Below are 21,493 nucleotides of genomic sequence, written 5' to 3' on the forward strand. Positions count from 1 at the left end.
ACCCCTTGGCAATAGGTTTCCTTCTCTGGAGAGAGGGACATCTGGCTATTCCCATGTTTTGAGACTGAGGCTCCACGGACAATAACTCCAGTGATATACAATAAGTAATAAACAGAATGGTAAACATGGTATGCTTACATGAACCAAAGAATAATCAGAGGCTACAAATTGGTATCTAGAGCATCAGACAGTATAGGAACCAAGGAGCTCTACCGCAGTGAAGGGAGGGAAGATGGATGTGGAGCAGTCAAGTTTGATTGGGTCCAAACATCCCAAACCTTGTTATATTTAGTCGGGCACTTCCTATGTTTGTACACCATCTTCTCATACAGATAATAGCATTAACAAGGTTTTTCCACATATCAATGGTAGGGGGCCTAGGATCTATCCATCTCATGGCTATCATTTTCTTAGCTAGGAACAGCGTTTTGCACAAAAAGATACGGTAATGGTGAGTCCATTCCTCCTCCCCAAGTAGGCTAAATAAGCAAATGGAAGGGGTCTTAAAAGAGAAGTCCAGCCAAAATGTATTTTTTATATGTTATTATTTATGGAAAGTTATACAATTTTCTAATGCACATTAATTATGGGAAATGCTCATATACTGCTATTTCCCTTAATTTAGTGTATCAGGAAGTGTTAGAATTCTCTCAGAAGCAGTGACGTCACGACAAATGGTGTAATTCCTATGGAGTGTCCAGCAGGGGGCGCTCTATATATAGAAGTCAATGAGTACCATTGACTTCTATATATAGTGTGCCCCTGCTAGACACTCCATTGGAATTACAATGGATGTGTGTATGTAATGTAATGTACTGTACTTTGCGATTGAATACATTTATGGAATACTTTGGGGAGCAAGTGTCCTTGCTCCCCAAAGTATCCCATAAATGTATTCAATAAATACATTTGCTGGGCACCGAGCAGGGAGGGAGAGAGGTGCCATCTACCTCCCCCCTCCCTCCCTGCTCGGTGCTGGGAACATATACAAAGTACTACTCCCCCATGATCTGCAGATAATGGGGGAGTAGTACCTGTGCTATCTATCGCCGCCCGCGCCGCCGCCGCTCACAGACGTGACGCCCGCTCCGCCACCGCCCACAGAGGTGCTCCCCCTCCTCGAAACACTATGGCCCCGCTGACTCCCCGCCGCCACTTACACTATCCGGCCGGCCACCGCTCTCTGATCCTGCAGGCCGGCCGCATCAGCCCTCACCCACCCCGGCCTGGGACACCAGGAAGCACCGGGAGCGCCGTGCTCTTGGCCGGGGTGGGTGAGGGTTGATGCGGCCGGCCTGCAGGATCAGAGAGCGGTGGCCGGCCAGATAGTGTGAGTGGCGGCGGGGAGTCAGCGGGGCCATAGTGTTTTGAGGAGGAGGGGGAGCACCTCTGTAAGCGGCGGCGGAGCGGGCGGCACGTCTGTGAGCGGCAGCGGCGGCGCGGGCGGCAATTTATTGAATACATTATTGGGATACTTTGGGGAGCAAGGACACTTGCTCCCCAAAGTATTCCATAAATGTTTTCAATCGCAAAGTACAGTACATTACATTATATACACACATCCATTGTAATTCCAATGGAGTGTCCAGCAGGGGCGCACTATATATAGAAGTCAATGGTACTCATTGACTGCTATATATATAGAGCGCTCCCTGCTGGATACTCCATAGGAATTACACCATTCGTTGTGACGTCACTGCTTCTGAGAGAATTCTAACACTTCCTGATACACTAAATTAAGGGAAATAGCAGTATATGAGCATTTCCCATAATTAATGTACATTAGAAAATTGTATAACTTTCCATAAGTAATAACATATAAAAAATAAATTTTGGCCGGACTTCTCCTTTAAGTACCGGCATAGATATGACCGCGGACAGGAGTTGTATCACCCTGTCCCAAAATTAAGCCATGGATGGGCAGGCCCATTTCATGTGCCAAAAATAAGCTGTAGAGTGATGGCATTTTGGGCATGAGGGAACTGGGATATGCCCCAGTTTAACGGGCGTCAAGTATGCCTGAAGAATGATATATTATTGGATTACTTTATTGTTGATGGCTGGGGAGACAAACCTGTGTGATTCTAGAAGGGACTCAGCATCCTACTCATCCATATCAGTAATTAGCACTTTCCATCTCTCAAAAACAGGTAGCGGGGAACTTTACATTTATTTTTTTCTATTTGGAAAAGGGGGATTATATTAACTTTTATTAGTGGAAGACATTTTTATATGATTTTAAAACCTTTTTTTTATCTAAAGGAGGAGTCCCATGAAAGTTAAAAATCTCAGACAGGAAGGGGGGTGCGGAAACATAATAAAGAAAGTATACTTGCCCATCCCTGTTGCATTGCTCTTACCCACTGCTGTCAGCTGCCAGATGTCATTCTTGCAACTGCATTGCCACGGCCTGGCTGAGGGATTGCCCCGCTCAGATAGTCAAGGACTACAGCAGTGTCCTACCCCATTCACGGATTGGCTGAGCTAGCAGTCCATCAGCAGGGTAGGTGACATTGTAGCTGAAGGAGCTGCAGGACATTGTTGGCTGGCAGGAACCCGTAAGTCAACACATTCTGAAAGCAAATATGGAAACACTGCCAAACTGTCTGTCTGGGCTCTGCAATGTGGTCAGTGTTACCAGGCTTGTCAGATTGGTCATCATAAAGAAAGCCTTTTGCTATACCATGTGAGCTCCTGCTCATGCAGCAGTCTATACAATGCATGTTTTTTGCAGTGCTTTTTTAATTCATTTTCTCTGCAGTTCTCAGACGAAAATGTGGAAACACAGTCAGAGGCTATGTTCACACAACGTCAAAATTAGAGAAATGGCATCTGATTTTGTAATTTAAAAAGTCCATTCTTGCCGCAATTTAACTGACTGCAATGGTAATGCATTGAAGTCAAAGGGAAGACGGACGTCCAATGCACACAATGTATTGAATAACGGATGCTTTTACCCCGGACGTCAAAATAATGAACATGATCACTATTTGTGGACGTCTTTTGCAAACAAAAGACATTTTTATTAGTTGTTCACACACCGTTTTTGTTTTGTAACCATTCTTTCTCCGTTTTTACTGTTGAATTCAATGGAGTTTTTAATGAAGCCACACCCAAAGGCCAATTAGTAACCAAACTAGAATAATGGACCAACAGCCGTCATTGCACTATGGGGGGGGGGGCAGGCTGCTAAATGACATCCGTTATTTTAGACTCAAAATAATAGATATCATTTTAAATGGAGCTGAAAACATAGCCATAGAGTTCAATAATGCTTGACTGCAGCTAATTTGGAAGGAGAAACTGTTGTTGCTTTTAATTCTGGTAAACTGTACCGATAGTTGAATAAAAGTGGGACGTTCTGAACTGCCATGATTAAAGAGTGCATATAATGTGCTTTAAGACAAAGGCAAAACTGGATTCAACAGAAAGATCTTAAAGTGGACCTGTACTTCTAAAAGAATTTAAAAAACGACTTTTTTTTTTTTTTTATTCAAACTGTAAGCAGAGCTCACACTATTGCACGTGACTACTGTAATGCAGTCAGGCAGCCTGTGTATTCCTGGAGTCTGTCTGATCATATAACCTTGTGTCATCTTTGTGTTCAAGGCTAAACATAGTACATGTGTTATACTGGTAACATACTCCAGCTACAAATATACAAAGGTCACAGTTTCAGTAATGCAAGAGATGAAACTATTGTCACACATGCCGCTCTCCTGCTACTAAACTGTTCACAGTATATGGCGTCTATAAGGCTGCATTCACACGTTTCGTGTTCCGCATGGAACACGGACGTGGAATGCCTGATTCATTACAGCACGGCGCATATCTGTACAGTTCCCCCGCTCCAAGCATCTTATTACAGATGGTGCCCGGGCGGGGGAGAGTCCGTTACAGGCATTTCACGTCCGTGTTCTGTGCCGAACACAGAACGTGTGAATGCAGCTTAAATCTTCTACCATTTCAGTTGATCAGCTGATGTTAACTGGCCATATCCTTAAGCAGTAATGTTCCTTAATTTTATGGTTAAATCGTATTTATTGAACCAGGTATCAAAGAAAAAATAATCGATACAAATGGCAGTTACATATAGGCACTTTCGGATGACAAAGAGTCAAGGAAGTAACAGAAATACTTAGATCAACGTATAAAAATGCAGAGTGAAACAGTAGGTCATTAATCAGTATAAGGCAACCAGGATGGTGAAGAACAGAAAAATGTCCAACATCAAAGTTACTGCAGTTCCCAGAGACATAAGAGAGTCTCAGAACAAAATAGCCTGACCGGTCGGTGTCCTTGTCGCCACGACTTGGTAGGAAACAATTTAAAGTATGCCATAAATAGCGATATATCTGGTTTAAATAACATAAATGTCCAGAAGAAGAAACATAAAGGTCAGTAAACAGGAGAAAAGAGAAAAAGAGGAAAAAAGAAAAAAAAAAGGGAATTGGGAAGGGGAGAAGATTGGGAAGGGGAGAATGGAGGGTAAGGGTGGGAAGGGAAACAAGGGGGAGGAGAGGAAAAAGGGATCGGGTATTGGAAGAAATGACCGCCTATGGAGACAAACAAACGGATCATTAAGAAACAATATCCAAACTACTGTTGAAGCCATGCCCTAAATGCCACTGTGTCCCTGTACATATCCCATTGCAGCCAGGTTCGCTTAAATGGAACCTGCTTATCAGTGTCATCAGAAACCATCTCCTCCATTCTACGAACAGTATTCAGGGTTTCTACAAATTCTACCCTTGAGGGCGGACGAGTTTGCCTCCAAAGCCGAGGGATGACAGCTCTGGCAGCGCCCACAAAATGTCGGAGCAGTCCCCTCCGTGCCAGGCGAGAAGGCCCAGGTAGCAAGGAGAGGAGTGCCACTTCAGGGCTCGGTATCACAGAGGAGGAGCTGACCTCATTATACAACTGGAATATTGCGGCCCAAAACGGAGCAATCTTAGGACAACTCCACCAAATGTGGAGGTAGGTTCCCACCGTTCCCCCACATCTCCAGCATGTAGAGGGCACAGAAGGGAATATTGAGTGCAGCCGGTCAGGACATCTATACCATCTACTGAGCAATTTGTAATTCCTTTCCTGGATCCTGGAAGAAATGGAGGTCTTATGGGTCAACAGGAACATCTTGGTCATCTCCTCCTCTGTAAATGAGCAGTTAAGGTCCCGTTCCCAGGATTGAATAAACCCAGGCCTAGCATCCTCCTCCCCGACTGTAGCTCTGAGCGCGACGTAGACTGAGGAAATCGTGTGAGTAGGTGGATCAGATTGTGTACATAATGTTTCAAAGAAGGTAAGATCCCTATGTATTTGGGTTTGAGGTGAAAGGGAATTCAGATGCACCAAGCGGCCACGGAGGAGCCAGGCCCCAGGAGGAGGGGGTGGATCCCCGGGGGGAGAATGCACCCGTCCACCCGAGACTACCTGTTGTAAGCGTGGTCTGCTACGAAGCGGTATATCCAAGATTGAATGCGTATCTGAATCTATAGGGAATTGGGGGTTGCTAAATAAGGGAGTGAGGGGCCCCGGTCTAGAGGAGAGGCCTGTCTTTTGAAAGAAACCATCCCAGATTGGAAGGATCACCCTCGTCACATAAGGAACAGAGGTACCCACCGGGCGGTCAGAAGGTGGGAGCCACGGGAGGGCAGAGGGGTGGGCCCGGGAAAGTGCCATCTCAAAGGCCACCCATCTCTTGGTGGATCCATGATGGCATAAGTCTAAAATCCGGGTGCAGACAGCCGCCCGGTAATAAAGTTTGAAGTCCAGTAGGCCCACACCTCCTCTCTCCCTCGACCTAATGAGGATTTTATGTGAGATGCGCGGATTACCAGGGTGCCATAAAAAACGGGATGTCAGAGTTCTAAGTTTAGATAAGTATGACCCCGGTATGGAACATGGTAAGGCCTGCATCAGATAAAGAATTTTAGGCAATATGTCCATTTTTAGGGCTGCCATCTTACCAAACCATGATAGGGTGAGGGAGGACCAAACTCTCAGGTCTGTCTCAATAGACTTCAGAAGTGGGGGGAAGTTGGCTCCAAATAAGTCATTCAAGTCACTTGTAATATTAACGCCAAGATACTTTAATTGTCTGGGTTGAACCTTAAAAGGGAACTGTGTAGCTATCCAGTCGAACTCTCCTGAAGGTAGGGAGACATTCAGGAGTTCAGATTTGTGAGCATTGACTTTGTAATTACTCAAGGAGCCAAATTCCTCAAACTCCGCCAGAATAGCAGGTAAGGAAGTTCGTGGAGAGGTAAGATACAGTAGCAGATCATCTGCATAAAGAGAGAATTTATGCGTCTGTCCGCCGAGTGATAGGCCAGGGATAGAAGGGTTCTGTCTCAGAGCCACCGCCAGATGCTCCATTACGAGAGCATATAATAGGGGCGACAGAGGGCATCCCTGTCTTGTCCCGTTACGTATGGCAAAGGGAGAAGACAGGGACCCATTTACCCTCACACAAGCAAGAGCACCCTCATAGAGGGAAAGAATAAATTGTAACATGTGAGGGCCCATGCCCATCTCCTCAAGGGCTAATTTCATGAAATCCCAACCTATTCTATCGAATGCCTTTTCGGCGTCAATAGAAAGCAAACAAGTGGGAATCTTATATTGTCTGGCGGCGGCCATGAGAGATGACGTCATGAGGGTGTTGTCCCTGGCCTCCCTCCCGGGCACGAAACCAACTTGGTCGTAGTGAACCAGGGAGGGAAGCAAGGGACCCAGCCGCATGGCAAGGATTTTAGAATACATTTTAATATCTAGATTAATTAGAGATATAGGGCGATAATTGGAGCAAGCTTCCCTATCCCTACCCGGCTTCGGGATAACCGATATATGAGCGGTGAGGGCCTGAGGCGGAAAACAAGCACCCTGTAAGATGGAGTTGTAGGATTCCAGCAGCGGGGAGGCGAGGGATCCACTGAATGTCTTATAAAAACGCGCAGTGAAGCCATCGGGCCCCGGGCTCTTACCAATTTTTAGATTCTTAATTGCCACACTCAGTTCCTCAGAGCCCATGGGTTCCTCCAATTCCAACCACTTCTCCTCCGGGATGGTAGGAAGTTTATTTTTACGCAGATATGAAAGAATCTTCTCTTTAAGTAAAGAAGGAGAAAGTTGAGAGAATTTAGGTTTCAGTTGATACAAGGATTCATAGTAGGACCGAAAGGGGAAGCGGGAAAGGGTCAGGGGGTAGGGAGGGTGGTGACTAGGAAGGGAGGAAGGGAAGGAAGGAAAGGAGGGAAGGGAGGAAGGGGGGGGAGGGGGGTTAGTAGCAGGGAAGGGTAGAGAAGGAAAGAAAAGAGACAGAATGTAAGAAAACAACTGAGAAAACAAACAAAAGAAAGAAAGTCTTCCATAAGAAAAGCAAGTGCAAAACATAACTAAATATGAATCTGTGCTCCACTGAAAAAAAGAAAGATACAGAATACAAGTATGATTGTAGTCAGCCAGCTGGCTACAAGCCCTACTGGGGGGGATGAAAGCCCAGGAAACCAAAAGGACCCGTAAAGAGGCTCTGCACCCACTTCCCACCCCCACCCCCCTCCCCCAGACACCCCATGATGAGCATAACGCTCACCACAAATGAACTTAGAAAATGCCACAAACGTGTAGGCTGAACCAATAACAACACCCAAATCAAACATGGAGAAAATGATAGGGGATAGTACAAGTACTATCAGCAATGTTCATGACTCAGTAGCGCAGGTCCCCAACAGAAGCCGTATTAACGGCAGGAAGAAATAACAGGATACAGTCACTTCAGGTTGGAGGGCTATTGCTTGGAGTAGTCGGAGAGCCAGAGGATCTGTTTCTGCGTGAAACCTCATGCCATCTTTCCCTGCGCGGGGGATCTACCGGGACCAAGACAGGCGGCCAATCTGGGAGCGAGATCATAGGCAGTCCGAGTGCTCCAAGGAAGCCAGGCAGATCACCAAGGTGTCGGAAAATCACTGACTTACCGCCATGGCGGACTATCAGCTGGAAGGGGAACCCCCATCTGTACTGTATACCTTTCTCTCTCAGCGCCTCTAAGATGGGTTTGAGGACTCTGCAAAGCTGCAAGGTGCGGTGTGATAGGTCAGGCAATAAGGTTATAGGTGTGCCATCCAGATCGAAGGGGCCGTTGCCTCTGGCCGCCGCCATGATCTTGTCCTTTTCTTTATAAAAGTGCACCCAACAGAGTACATTCCTCGGAGGGGCATTTTCAGGAGGTTTAGCACCTAGGGACCGGTGAATACGGTCCAGTTCAATCGGAACATTGTGGTCGGGGCCAAGAAGAGTAGCAAACAGACGCTGGGCTGCAGCCTCTAGGTCAGGAGGTAGGACAGTCTCAGGGATGCCGCGCAGGCGGATATTATTACGCCTATGGCGATTTTCAATGTCTTCCTGCATAGTGAGGAGATCCTGTATTTTAGCCGAGTGATCATGCAGAATGGCAGAGTGAGAGTCCAGCCTGTCTTGTATAGCCTCCTGTTGGTTATCTAACTCAAGCACTCTGTGGCCTAAGTGCTTAATTTCCCCCCTGATAGCTTCTACCTCTTGTAGCTGGTCTCCAGCCGTGTGACGCAGCGTTCAAAGTCCTCTTTCGTGGGTAACGCTTTTATATATGCCTTGAGGTCCCAGTCATCATCAGATTCCTCCATATCTGTACCTCGGGGGCGACCTGAGGGTGTCGGGGAGACCGCGCCATGTTCATGCAGGCGGGCAGAGGCAGTGGCGAGCGTGGCGGCGGCCATCTTAGTGCTGGGGGTCTTAGAGCTTCTGCCTGTTTTCTTGTCAAAGAAATGCCGGATCGAGCCCAAATCAGTCTCAGAGGTAGCCGGAGAGTTCCTATTCTTCCTCCTGCGTTTCATGGGATAAGAAAAGGTAGGTGGTTCAGCCTTAACGGGGTGTTAGGGTGAGGGCTGGAGCGGAGCAGAGCCAAGACGCGTCCTCACTCCTCCATTGGCAAGCCACGCCCCTCAATGTTCCTTAATTTTAGATGCCCCCTGTGAGAGTACCTGCTATTAGAAAAAAAAACGTTTGATATGTCACAGAGACGTGAAAGTTTAGATGGCCTGCAGTCCGAGTGTTCAGAGCGCAACTGATCGGGGGAATGAGCCAGGAGAAGTGCATGCTCAGCTCCTTCTCTCCCGCCTCTCTGTGATGTGACCTGGATGGCTGCATAATGTAAGTCTATGGCTGTCATTACAGCGCAGCGCATATTCATACAGTTCCCCTGCTCAGGCATTTCATGTCTGTGTTCCATGCTGAACACGAAGTGTGTGAATGCAGCCTCTAAGGTTGGACTGAGACAGAATGGAGAGAGGAGCGCACTGCATCACAGACTACTCCCGATTCGGTCTCCTAATGTCTTTGTGACATGTCAAAAAAATATTACTCTTAAAATTTTTCTATCTAGAAATCGTTCCGTACTAAACCACTGGTTAATATGGCGGGGGGATTTATCGAGCTGTCAAAGTGTAATTTATTTGTCTGCCTATAAGACAAGCCTTCAGTGTCTACTTTACAGAAATGCAAGAAGTGATCAGCCAATGTACTAACATTTACTCATTCCCAGCTGATTACCAGCTCTTTTACATAAGCCATTTGTTGGAAGGAAAAAAAAAGTGTCCCTATGCGATGAACATTGTGGAAGCTAATGCTGCGTTTACACGGAACGATTATCGTGCGAATTTGCACGATAATGGTCGAATTCGAACGATAATCGTACGTGTAAATGCAGCGAACGATCAACGATTGATCTTTCAGCAGGTTTTCAAATCGTCGTTGATCGTTCGCAAAAAATTTGCAGATCGTTCCGTGTGAACAGTCGTTCGCTGATTTAACCAATGTGTGAGATAGTCTTTAAGCGATCGCAAAACGATCACAAAACGAATTTCCGTACGATATATCGTACCGTCTAAACGCTGATCATTATGAAAAAAAAATGTTACTCCGACATCGTTAATCGTACGATCGGGCGAATTATCGTTCCGTGTAAACGTAGCATAAGCCCCCAGTTATCCACTAATATCCAGGTGATATTGCTGGGATTATCTGCAACACTGCAAGGCTATCGGGGGGAGAATTTGGGGGACGGTTTCCAGTGTCTGGATATGTGGAAAGAGCATGAAGTTTCAGTTGAATTGTGTTTTGTTAGTAAGGGGTCACTCCCTTGTCTGCAGAATTCCATCCGTACACGGTCAGTGTTCTGCGGACTGGACCTGGGATCTCTGAGCAGACGGAATTCTGCGCATGTGTGAATGACCCCTAAGTGTAGCATGTACTGGGTAAGAGCGGCTTAGTTGGCTGTGAGCTAAAGATACAAAGAATAGTGTCATTGTTTTCATTCCTCTTCCTAAACTGCAGTTTCATGATGAATTTTGCTAGCTGTAAAGCTGCTGATTCATAGCACTGATAGACTTTGGTAAGCAGAGAACTGCTGAATCCTTGCACTTCTGGCTGGGGAGCCTGTTTCCTACTTGCATAGATCAACAAAATCCAGCACTACAGATGGAAAATATTTGGTCTCCTCTCCAACAGCAGCAGCAGCTACTCAAGGAAAACTTAGAATGATTGCCATTCAAGTGGTTATTCAGAACCCAACTACTATGCAAAAACAGCTCCACCCCGTCCTCAGGTTGTGTATGGTATTACATTACAGCTTCATTCACTTCAGTGGAATTTAGCTGCAAAACCACATCCAAACTGGGGACAGGAGGAAAGGTCCTGTTACTGGAAGAAAGCAGCCATGTTTTTCAGAGCCTGTTGTGAAAACAGCAATGTTATCCGGCCTTATAAAATTCATGGTCTGTACTCTGAATAGGCCATCAGTAATAGATATGCTGGGATCCGACCCCTACAAATCCTACAATAAACCTTTTGAAGAGACTGTGGTGCTATGCAGCTGCTCTTTAAAGGAAACTATCAGCAGGTTTGTGCATACCAACTGCTGATAGTTCCCGGAAGCCGCTTACTTCCTCTTACCAGCATGGGTCTTTTGAAGCTTGTAGGTCCTTTGGTTTGGGTGAAATTCAATCCTATAAAATATGCAAATTAACTTATTAGGAGCACTGCGGGTGTTCCTTGGCCCCTTCATAGCACCATTCAGCCCGCCTGCTGGCTCAGATGCTTATGCCTACCTCATACCTCCCAACTTTTGCGCAGAGGAAAGAGGGACAGTCACGGCAATGTGCCACGCCCCTCATAACCGCATCACCTGTTGCCATTAAATAAGAAACAAATATTATTACTAGATCTTCGCCACATAGTGACGTATCCCCCTATATCATTACTACATAACATCCACTATAGAAAGAGCAATACACTCCCTCAGCAGTGACCATATAGATTAGACTGTACTCAGGCTCTGCAGACCTTATAGGTGATTGTATTGCCGGTATTCGGTGACTCACAGGGGGCATCTTCTCTGCTTCAGTTTTGTGTTTCTTGCCATCTTTCCCCTCCCCCTGTGCAGCAGTCCCCATAGAGTATAGCCCTCCCCTGTATCAGCCCCTATATAGTATAGGACTCATTCCTGTGCAGGAGCCCCATAGTATAGCCCCCTTTGTAGCCCCCACATAATATAACCCCTCCTTTTAGCGCCCACATGGTATATAGCATGCCCCTACGTTGTATGCCTCTTAGTATCCCTTTAGTACCCCTTTAGTATGCCCTTAAGCACCCCCTTAGTACCCTCTTAGTACCCCCTTAGTATGCCCCTTAGTACCCTCTTAGTATGCCCCTTACTATCCTCTTAGTACCCCCTCAGTATGCCCTTTAGTACCCCCCCTTTTTACCTTCTTAGTACCCCCTTAGTATGCCCTTTAGTACCCTCTTAGTATGCCCCTTAGTACCTTCTTATTGCCCCTTTAGTATGCCCTTTAATACCCCCTTAGTATTCCTCTTAGTACCCCCTTAGTACCTTATTAGTACCCCCTTAGTACCTTTTTAGTACCTTCTTAGTATGCCCCTTAGTATGCCCTTTAGTACCCCCTTAGTACCTTCTTAGTACCCCCTTAGTATGCCCATTAGTACCTTCTTAGTATGCCCCTTAGTACCTTCTTAGTATGCCCCTTAGTACCTTCTTAGTACCCCCTTAGTATGCCCCTTAGTACCTTCTTAGTATGCCCCTTAGTACCCCCTTAGTATGCCCCTTAGTACTCAATCTCGTGAAGCTTCTGGTGCAGGCTTCCATAGTTGCCAACAGCATGATCCGGTAAGCCCCGCCCCCATCGTGGTAAACCCCCGCCCCCGGGCTAACTAACCAGCAGAGTACACAGGGCCAGAGGGGGACAGACGCCTTGGACAACAGGAAATATGGTAAGAGACTGACCCATTATACTTACCATATTTCTAGTTGTCCATGGCGTCTCTCCTCCTCTGGCCCGATGTACTCTGCTGACTAGTTAGCACCGCGGTGGGCGCCGGGGCGGGGCTTACAGCAATGGGGGCGGGGCTTACCAGGTCATACCTGTTGGCAACTATGGGCTTTCTCTTCCAGCTCTACGGTGCCCGCACTCTTCTCACATCATCTGTGCCAATCAGGAGAGGAGTGCCGGCGCCGCAGGGCTGGAAGAGGAAACCTGCACCAGAAGCCTGTGCATCACCTCCTTGGCCTCCTCAGCATACGCCCGGCCAGTAGGTGTCGCTGTGAGCGCTGATTAGGAGCGCTCACAGTGTAAGGGCCGCAGTCTGCACCCAGCAGCTGCCGGTGCGAACGCCGGGGACAGCGGGACATCACCCTAAAACCGGGACTGTCCCGCTGGATCCGGGACAGTTGGGAGGTATGCTACCTATGCAGGCAGGCTGGAATAAGTAGGCATAAGCATCTGAGCCAGTGGGGGGGCCGAATGTTGCTTTGAGGGGCAGAGGAACACCCCCAGTGCTCCTAACAGGTTCATTTGCACATTTTTTTTATAGGATTGAACTTTACGAAAACTGCAGGACTGCAGGTTAGTCAGCGGTTACTGGAAGCTTTTAGCAGCTTTGTATACACAAACCTGCTGATAATTTTCCTTTAATGTTTACCAGTGCTTCTACCTGCCATACTGTGAATACATATGGCAACACTACAAACCTTGTACCAACCACTATGAAGCTAATTTACCCCCAGAAAATGGTAAATCAACTGCAGCACTTACTTGTACAAGTGCTGCAGTCCCTTTAAACGGCTGATCAGCGGAACTATTGGAAGCCAGACACCCTCCAATCTAATACTGGTGGCCTATCTGAAGAATACCTTTTTATTTTTTAAGGCTAGACAATGCCTTTAAAGGGATATTCTAGTCGATAAAACATCCCTCTGCTGTCAGCCCTAAGGCACATTTCAGACTACCATAATGTGACTCCCATTTCCCTTAACCAGTGCCTCTCAATCCCAGTCCTCATGGCCACCAACAGGTCATATATGGAAGATATCCCATACAAAGAACAACTGTGATAATACCTTATGCACCGAGTATGATTATATCACCTGTGAAATACTAAGGGAACCCTCAATACTTGACCTGTTGGTAGTCATGGCGACTGGGATTGATAGGCACTGCCCTAAGGAATAGAGGCCCCCTTTAGGCACCCGACTAAAATATTACTTTTATTCAAACCATTAAAATATTGTTGGTAGATAAGGGTCCAAAACCTTTATTACCACAGCTGTCCTCTCCCTCTTCCCATGTCACTATATCTATTCACTGGTCAGTATAGACACATTGGTCCCCAGACAGCTGCTATTCAAGAGCCCAGATACATAGTCCCTCCAACAGGTTTCATCGCCAAAGCGAGGTCATCAGGGAGTATTGGGAACATCTGTGGAAGGGAAACAATTAGAAGGTGAGAATGACCCCCCCCCCCTTCCCCCAATAAAACAAAAAACGAGGGGTGACATCATTACAGCCAGCGATTGGCAAAGGCCAAAAAAAACAAAAAAACTAATGTAATTACACAGCACCTGGGAGGGGTGCAGTGTGGAATCAGGGCAGGTGAATATTATTGAATATAATTTAGAATAATATAGAATAAATAATTTATTTGTTCAGACAACCCCTTTAAAGTGAATGTACAGTACATGTCAGAATAACTCTCTGTCAGGATGTACCTCTTGAATGTTGTCTATGTGAATGATGCCTTAGCTGCACCTGCGGTTTTGGAAGCATAAAAGTGTAGAAAGCTAACTATAGGGGATTTATGAATCCTGTGCTCGGTACTATGGGTAACTAGTACCCCACTCATCCTCCCCCCCAGTAAGCACACATAAGGACTCTGTGAAACCCCACTACAATGCTCTGCAGCTGCACGCACATACCACTCACAACCACTAGGGGGCGCCAAGCCTAGTTCGTCTCCTCACTTCAGCGCGTGTCATAAGTTCACACGGCTCCGCCCCTTCCCTCCCCCACTTTCCGCCTGTTGCCCTGCGGTAAAATGGCGGCTGCCGGCATGACCTGCAAGGGACGCTGCTCTGTCGCACGTGTTATCATGGCGCCCGGCGCTGACCTCTGACCGGCGGAAGCACTTGGTGAGGGCGCATGCGCTGTAGGAGCTAATGGGAGGAGACGTGGGCGGATGAGGCTGGGCTCCAGCGCCGCAGCTCGGGGAGGGTGTGGGGGCTTGGCCTGTGTGACAAGCAGTGCGGGCCCCGCCGCTGTCACTCACTCGTCCTTCCTTCCTTTCCCGCACTAATCCTTGTCTCCTGTCCCGTCTCCCCCGGCCCCCTCCCCCCACCCGAGTGCCTGCGCCCCGGGCCCCGCTCCGTGCCGTGATAGGATGCTCTTGTTCGTGGAGGTGAGAGCCGGGAAAGTGAGGGTGGGGAGGGGAGCGTGTGATCGGGGGACAGGAGGCCGCCATGTGACTGAGGCCGGGCTGACACAGCAATCCTCTCAGGCCTCTGGGGCGGGAGCCGCCGTGTAGCCGGGGACAGGGCTGGAGCTCAGGCCCGGGCCGGAGGGGGAGGGGAATGGCTGAAAGACACCGCGGTGACCTTATGTCGGAGCCTGCGCTGGGGGTGCAGTCAAGGTGACATGGAGTCCGGGGCTGTAGGGCAGGAGTCCGGGGCTGTAGGGCAGGAGTCCCCGGCTACCATATGGGGAGAGCCAGGGCCGGCGGCCATGTGAGGAGTGTCAGCCCCATCATCACCATCAGCTGTCCCATGTGCAGGTGACATCACTATCACCCAGGTGACGTCACCGCCATCATGCAGGGTCACCTGCTCCTACCTTGTTGTGATGGGTGCAGATGGGGCGAGATCCATGTTATGTAAATAGGTCATTATGTGCTATTACAGCCTCCACTGTGTATAGCAGCAGCTGCTGGCTATTCCCAGGTAACCTTCACGCCTTGACTCCTCCGTTACTGGTGTGTGTGGTGCCTCGCGGCTGGAGGTCGGCGTTATGGCTGCCCCATACGGCAGGGGTGACACATCCGCTTGGAGGTCGGGGTTATGGCTGCCCCATATGGCAGGGGTGGCACATCTCCTTGGAGGTTGGGGTTATGGCTGCCCCATACGGCAGGGGTGACACATCCGCTTGGGGTTATGGCTGCCCCATACGGCAGGGGTGACACATCCGCTTGGAGGTTGGGGTTATGGCTGCCCCATACGGCAGGGGTGACACATCCGCTTGGAGGTCGGGGTTATGGCTGCCCCATACGGCAGGGGTGACACATCCGCTTGGAGGTCGGGGTTATGGCTGCCCCATACGGCAGGGGTGACACATCCGCTTGGAGGTCGGGGTTATGGCTGCCCCATACGGCAGGGGTGACACATCCGCTTGGAGGTCGGGGTTATGGCTGCCCCATACGGCAGGGGTGACACATCCGCTTGGAGGTCAGGGTTATGGCTGCCCCATACGGCAGGGGTGGCACATCTCCTTGGAGGTCAGGGTTATGGCTGCCCCATACGGCAGGGGTGACACATCCGCTTGGAGGTCAGGGTTATGGCTGCCCCATACGGCAGGGGTGACACATCCGCTTGGAGGTCAGGGTTATGGCTGCCCCATACAGCAGGGGTGACACATCCGCTTGGAGGTTGGGGTTATGGCTGCCCCATACAGCAGGGGTGGCACATGTTCTGGAGGAGGGTGTCACGTGTCCTGTATGAGATCCTATGTTTCTACCCCAGTAGGCTGCAAGGCAGTAAGGTGCTGAGTTCCTGTACTTCCTGCTGCCATTTGGCTCAGACCTGTACACTTCTGTATCATGGTTTTACAGTTTACTTAAGGCAATGCCTTCATGTGTGACAAGTTTAACCCTATCCATATACCCATCTTGTATTCTACATCTTTGCAGCTGGTGGTTGTAACCTAAGATGTGCAGTTTTTCAAGTGTAGCAGAACTACAACTCTCATCATCCCCCTGAGAGACCAGTATACCCCGACCTGTTGCACTCCAGCTGGTGCAGAACTACAACTCCCATTATGCATTGATAGACACTGCTAGAGACCAGAGTCGGTGACTTGTGACACAGCCGTTACGTACATGTCCTGAAGATGCAGCCATTCACATTTAGTCCATAGTCACCTATAGGATCAGTGACGCCAGTGGAAGGGTGAACGACCTTACTGGGAATGTTACAAGACACTGGTTGATGTAGCGGCTGGCAGCACCATACACAGTCCAGCACTAGTGACTATCAGATGAAATGTGGCCGAGCTGATCTCCAACAAGGACGCTCTGTCATTGGTCAGCTAAAAGCTTAGCTATAGTTTTGGGTGAAATCTATATTATTTTTTTTTTTACTTTAACTTTGTTTAAAAGTAGTACAACTGTTATGTGCAAATAAGGAGCATTTTAGTCTATATATGTAAAACACTTGAAAGGCTTATTTTGCTTATAGTACAAGTGTATTTTTTGAGCTGCTGTGTGAATGTAGCCTTAGACTGACGATACTGCTTCACCAGACCATTATGAAAGCATTTGATCTGCAGGCCTGTATATAATTGATGTGGTTTGACTTCTGTATACCTGGGTAGATAAGTGGCCTGGGAAAGCTGGGATATTAGCTGTATACTATCTGCATGTATGATGGCAGCCATGTGTCATCCAGCTTTTCCAGGACTGGACGGAGGAGGATTGCTCAAGGACTTGTCTGTACATTCATTTTTTTTTAAATGGTATTCGATGCTGGCCTGTCGTTCAGATACTGTACTTTCAGTTTACAGTTTAATCTGCATGCTATATTTGAGTTGGCTCATATCTCGGGGGGGGGGTGGGGGGGGGGGGGGGGGGGTCTGAAATCAGAATTGTCCTGTGCAGGACCGGACGTTGTTTGTGGTCGGGCTTCATATTTAGGTATGGCTGGATGAATCTTGGGAACTTGTCGTACTCCTTCAGGAGCTTCTTTGATGTTTTGTACTTGTGCACCAGTTCCTTCACTTGCCAATTACTTACTAGAACTTATATAACTGTAGGGCACCAGATCCTTTTCATGCTTACATGTTACAGATTTGTCAAAATAATAATAATAAAAAAAAAAAACTGCCCTTGTAATCTCATTCCATCTGCCGTGTTATTTCAGAGTTAGCACTGTTGATAGGGATGGCTTTCCTAGTATGATCATGCTAATAGAAGCAGCACATGGAGCCTTAGGCCTGTTCTTATTTCGCCTCTTAAATCGAGCATGACTGCGCACATAATCACATGGTTTAAGCACCATGTTTCGCTATACTTTATAGCCAGCTACTAGGCCATGCTTTAAGTATATAGTTCTCAGCACCCCACCTAATGATAAAACCAAGGTGCTACCGCGCCACTTGCCTTTCCTGACATACTGTATGAGGGTTACCTAAGCTACAATGGCTGACCTGTCTGCTGTGAGAAGCTGAGTACAATCTTCTAGGTTGTTGTGTTTGAGCCTTTGGTCGGGGTCTCAGTAGTCATACCTCTGGTAGTATGGATCCTAAATGGGAAAGAAACTTCAGCAACAAGACAAACTTTTACTAGTTCAACTCAACTTGAAAACTATCCAGAAATTTATGGACAATCGGTCACTTCCAGGACTTTCGTTCAAAGTCTTGGATGCCTCTGAAGACGCCTTGTAACCAGTGATCTGTGACTGGTGTTGCTAAGCAGGAACTGGAACATATCAGACCACTGGTTAGCAGAGAGTGTGGCTGAAAAATGATCTATTTGGAGTCTATAGCAAACTCCTTCATAGATTATTTTCAGTGCATATTAGTTCCTGAGTGTTATTTCTCAATACTTCCAGGCATAAATATATGTGCACTAGTGCCAGAAATTGCACAAATGTAAGTGTCACCAGATGCACTTAAAAGTACTTGACTTGTGCAAACGATATATGTTGCCAGATCTTAAAGGGGTTAACTATTGTTATGCAACTTTTAATAGAGAGCCTATACTTACCTCTCTGTGCTCCCCGGGGTCGTCCTGCGTTGTCGCCTGTCTCCCCCACTGACTGCAGTGCCTCCACTTCTGAGACGTATTTGTCTTGTAGGTGAAAGTTCGCTCAGCCAATCAGCAGTTGCTGCGCTGTATCGTCAGTGATTGGCTGAGCAGGCTGTCACCTCCAAGACAAGTGCATCTTAGAAGTAGGGGACCCTGGGGGCTATGGAGATAGGTAATTATATGCTCTGTGTGGGTTTTCAGCAGCAATATATTAAAAGTTGCTTAACGTTAGACAACCCCTTTAAGCTGTGTCAGGCAATTCATTTTGCTTTGCAAGTGCTCCAACTCCCTGGAAGAGTCACTCCAAGAAACACCTGGAAAGCAGAACTTTTTCTAGGCAAAACGAAGCGACCGGTGCCTCTTAAGATTCAATTTTGGCGATTTTTATTATACATTTTCTTGTCCTTTTAACTTTGGCAACAATGCTTCAATGACTTCATTTACAGATGTCTTCTAAAGGAAATATTCTTTACCCCCTCTGTCTATTTGCCCCTCTAACACACTTATTGAGTACATTTAGAGCACTGTGCACCAGTATTGCACCTTTATACGGCGGCCTATGCCCACATGTGTATGGTAATGGGCACCATGTTACTATAGACAAGGATTATGGTAAATGATCTGTGCATCTGTGGGCAGCTGTACATTGGACTGAGCGGTTAAGGTTAATATGACACAACCTTCCCTTCTAAACAATGTGCACTGTGACCAAATGTTATCATTGCTAGCCAAATAACAGCAAGCGTCCAGGGCTGTGTGTCCTGCTGCCAAACAGTACATAGAGGGGGAGCAGATAACAGCCTAGTGCGGGAAGTAAGGAGAACCTGAGGAGCATGGCCTGCCCAACTCCTGACTGAACCTTAAAGGGGCTTTCCCATCATTCATTTGCATTTTACCTTTTATTGAATGCATATTGTGTTCTGACATCTAAAATCCAATGTAATCTTTAGTGTAACACTTCAAGTTAGCCAAATTGATTACTTTTTTTATTTTAAATGTAACGTGCATGAGTTTTTTATTTAGTGTCCCTTGTGTCTTGACAGTAGTGACGCTATTCTGTAGAGGCTTTTTACTAACACTTCTGAGATGAGATGACTATGGATATGTAATGATCAGCTTCAGGCCAGTCCTGTAAATTGTGATTATATCTGGATAAGCACAGTCAGGTTATAGGTTGATCTGATGGACTCTTGTGTTTTTTTTTGTTTTTTTTTAACCTTAACTGTGTAAATGTCTAAACCTGCTAGAAGTTTCACTCTATAAAATGCATACTAGGTTGTCCATTTAGCAGTTGTTCTTGGTGGTTTTTCTGATCCTTTGGCTACATTGCATTGGTGGGATAGCCATCAAGCTTCCTCACCAGTGGAGCACGCAAAGTAAAGCCCTATTCCACGGGCCGACTGTGAGGAGCAAACAAGCGCTGTCAGCGAGTGGGTGAGTATGGGGGGGGGTGCGGGGGGCTGCCTGGGTGATCGCTCGATCATCTGGGCAGCCCATAGAGGATAGTGGCGGTCTGCTGCCGCTGCTCCTATTCCATGTACTCTGTTTTTTGAAAGACAAACGACTGCAACAATCAGCTGATTGTTGCCTCCTATTCCATGGGACGATTATCGGCCGATAATCGTTTTGTGGAATAAGGCCTTAAAGGAAACCTGTCACCCGACCCCCTGTTAGATCCCCCTATACTTACCTCATCGCGCTGGGTCTCGCTTCCTGAGCCGGTCGGGTGACTGAGATTTCGGCGCCCGGCGCACGCGCTCGCCGCTGAGTCCGATGCCCATAGAGAATGACGGAGCATCGGACTCTCCTGTGAGCGTGCGCGCCAGGCTTCGGGCGCTGAAATCTCAGTCACCTGACCAGCTCAGGAATTGGGACCCGGCGTGATGAGGTATGTATAGGGGGATCTAACAGGGGGTCCTCTTTAAGAATAGGCTGTTTGTTGTCGGACAGTTATGGACAGCTATATTCGATAAGTTATGTTTGAGCGGAGTACCCCTCTAACAAGTATACCTCAGAATAAAGCTTTATATGGGGGCATACCCACAATAGGCCCAAACATCCATTTTAGAATGTGTATATATAGTCACTAATACACTACCTTCAGATCAGTAAACGTAAACCTCAGGGGTTATCGAGGCTTACAAAGCCATGACCACTTTCATCCCAAACAGCACCGCTCTTGTCCTCAGTTTGGGTGTGGTTTTGCAGCTAATGGTCCTTTTACACGGAACGATAATCGTACGTGTAAACGCAGCTAACGATCAAACGACAAGCGATAAATCTTTCATTTTGATCTTTCAATATGTTCACACATCATCGTTGATCGTTCGCAAAAAATTCCCAGGTCGTTCCGTGTAAACATTCTTTCAACAATTTCACCTATGTGTGAGATAGGCTTAAACGATCGCATAGCGAATTTTCCGTACAATGTATCGTTCCGTCTAAACGCTGATCGTGATAAAAAAACATTGTTCATTCAAAAACGTTAATCGGCAAATTATTGCTCCGTGTACCATAAGTTCCATTGATGTGAGTGGAGCCAAATTACAATATTACACACAACCTGAGGACTGGGAAAGTGCTGTGTTTTTGTAACCCTGGATAACCCCTTTAATGGATAAGGTTATGCCTCTGTATAGTCAGCATACAGCTGTGCTGGCATGTTAATGTATAGCCTAAATGTAACTATTTGCCAAGTGTGAACACAGGTTGACTAAGTGGCAGAAGTGACTACTCCATTTTTATCTTTGTCAGCTCTAGGGAGGATCTTTAGGTCTCTAGTGAGCTGTAAAGCACAAGGTTGAGTAGTGCCTAACAACACACCCACTATAGGAAGGTTGTACCCCCGAGCTCTGTGTAAAAGCAGTTGCTTAGTCTTTTTGGCTGTAACGATAAATATTAATCCTGTACAGTAGATCCTGCCAGGTCTTGTGCTGCTTGTGCAAGAATTCACGTGTATTAGCTGGACAAACTCGGTTCCTTATATCCGACACCTTTATGGTTGGCAAGTCCCAATAATCCAGGGAAGTAAAAAAAATAGTCCCAAATGGTTTAGCAGAAATCTACCTGCACAGCACGTCTCTGGCAATATCCCCAT

General features: G+C 47.2%; 1 protein-coding gene across 2 annotated transcripts in view; it reads left to right on the top strand.

Annotated features, from left to right (window-relative positions):
* The first annotated feature begins 14,425 nt into the window (after positions 1-14,425).
* LARP4 (La ribonucleoprotein 4) overlaps positions 14,426-21,493 on the top strand; it is a 43,495-nt gene continuing 36,427 nt past the window's right edge. The window contains exon 1 of one of the 2 annotated variants that reach the window (XM_069970278.1): positions 14,426-14,515. Coding sequence is in view for 1 of the 2 variants with exons in the window: in XM_069970277.1 (XP_069826378.1) it covers positions 14,764-14,781 (18 nt within the window). In the remaining variant the exon portion in view is untranslated. Of the gene's footprint in view, positions 14,516-14,559; positions 14,782-21,493 lie in introns of those variants that run through there. The other variant, XM_069970277.1, reaches the window with a different exon arrangement.

The sequence above is a fragment of the Dendropsophus ebraccatus genome, chromosome 5, assembly GCF_027789765.1.
Source record: "Dendropsophus ebraccatus isolate aDenEbr1 chromosome 5, aDenEbr1.pat, whole genome shotgun sequence".
Taxonomy (NCBI): Eukaryota; Metazoa; Chordata; class Amphibia; order Anura; family Hylidae; genus Dendropsophus; species Dendropsophus ebraccatus.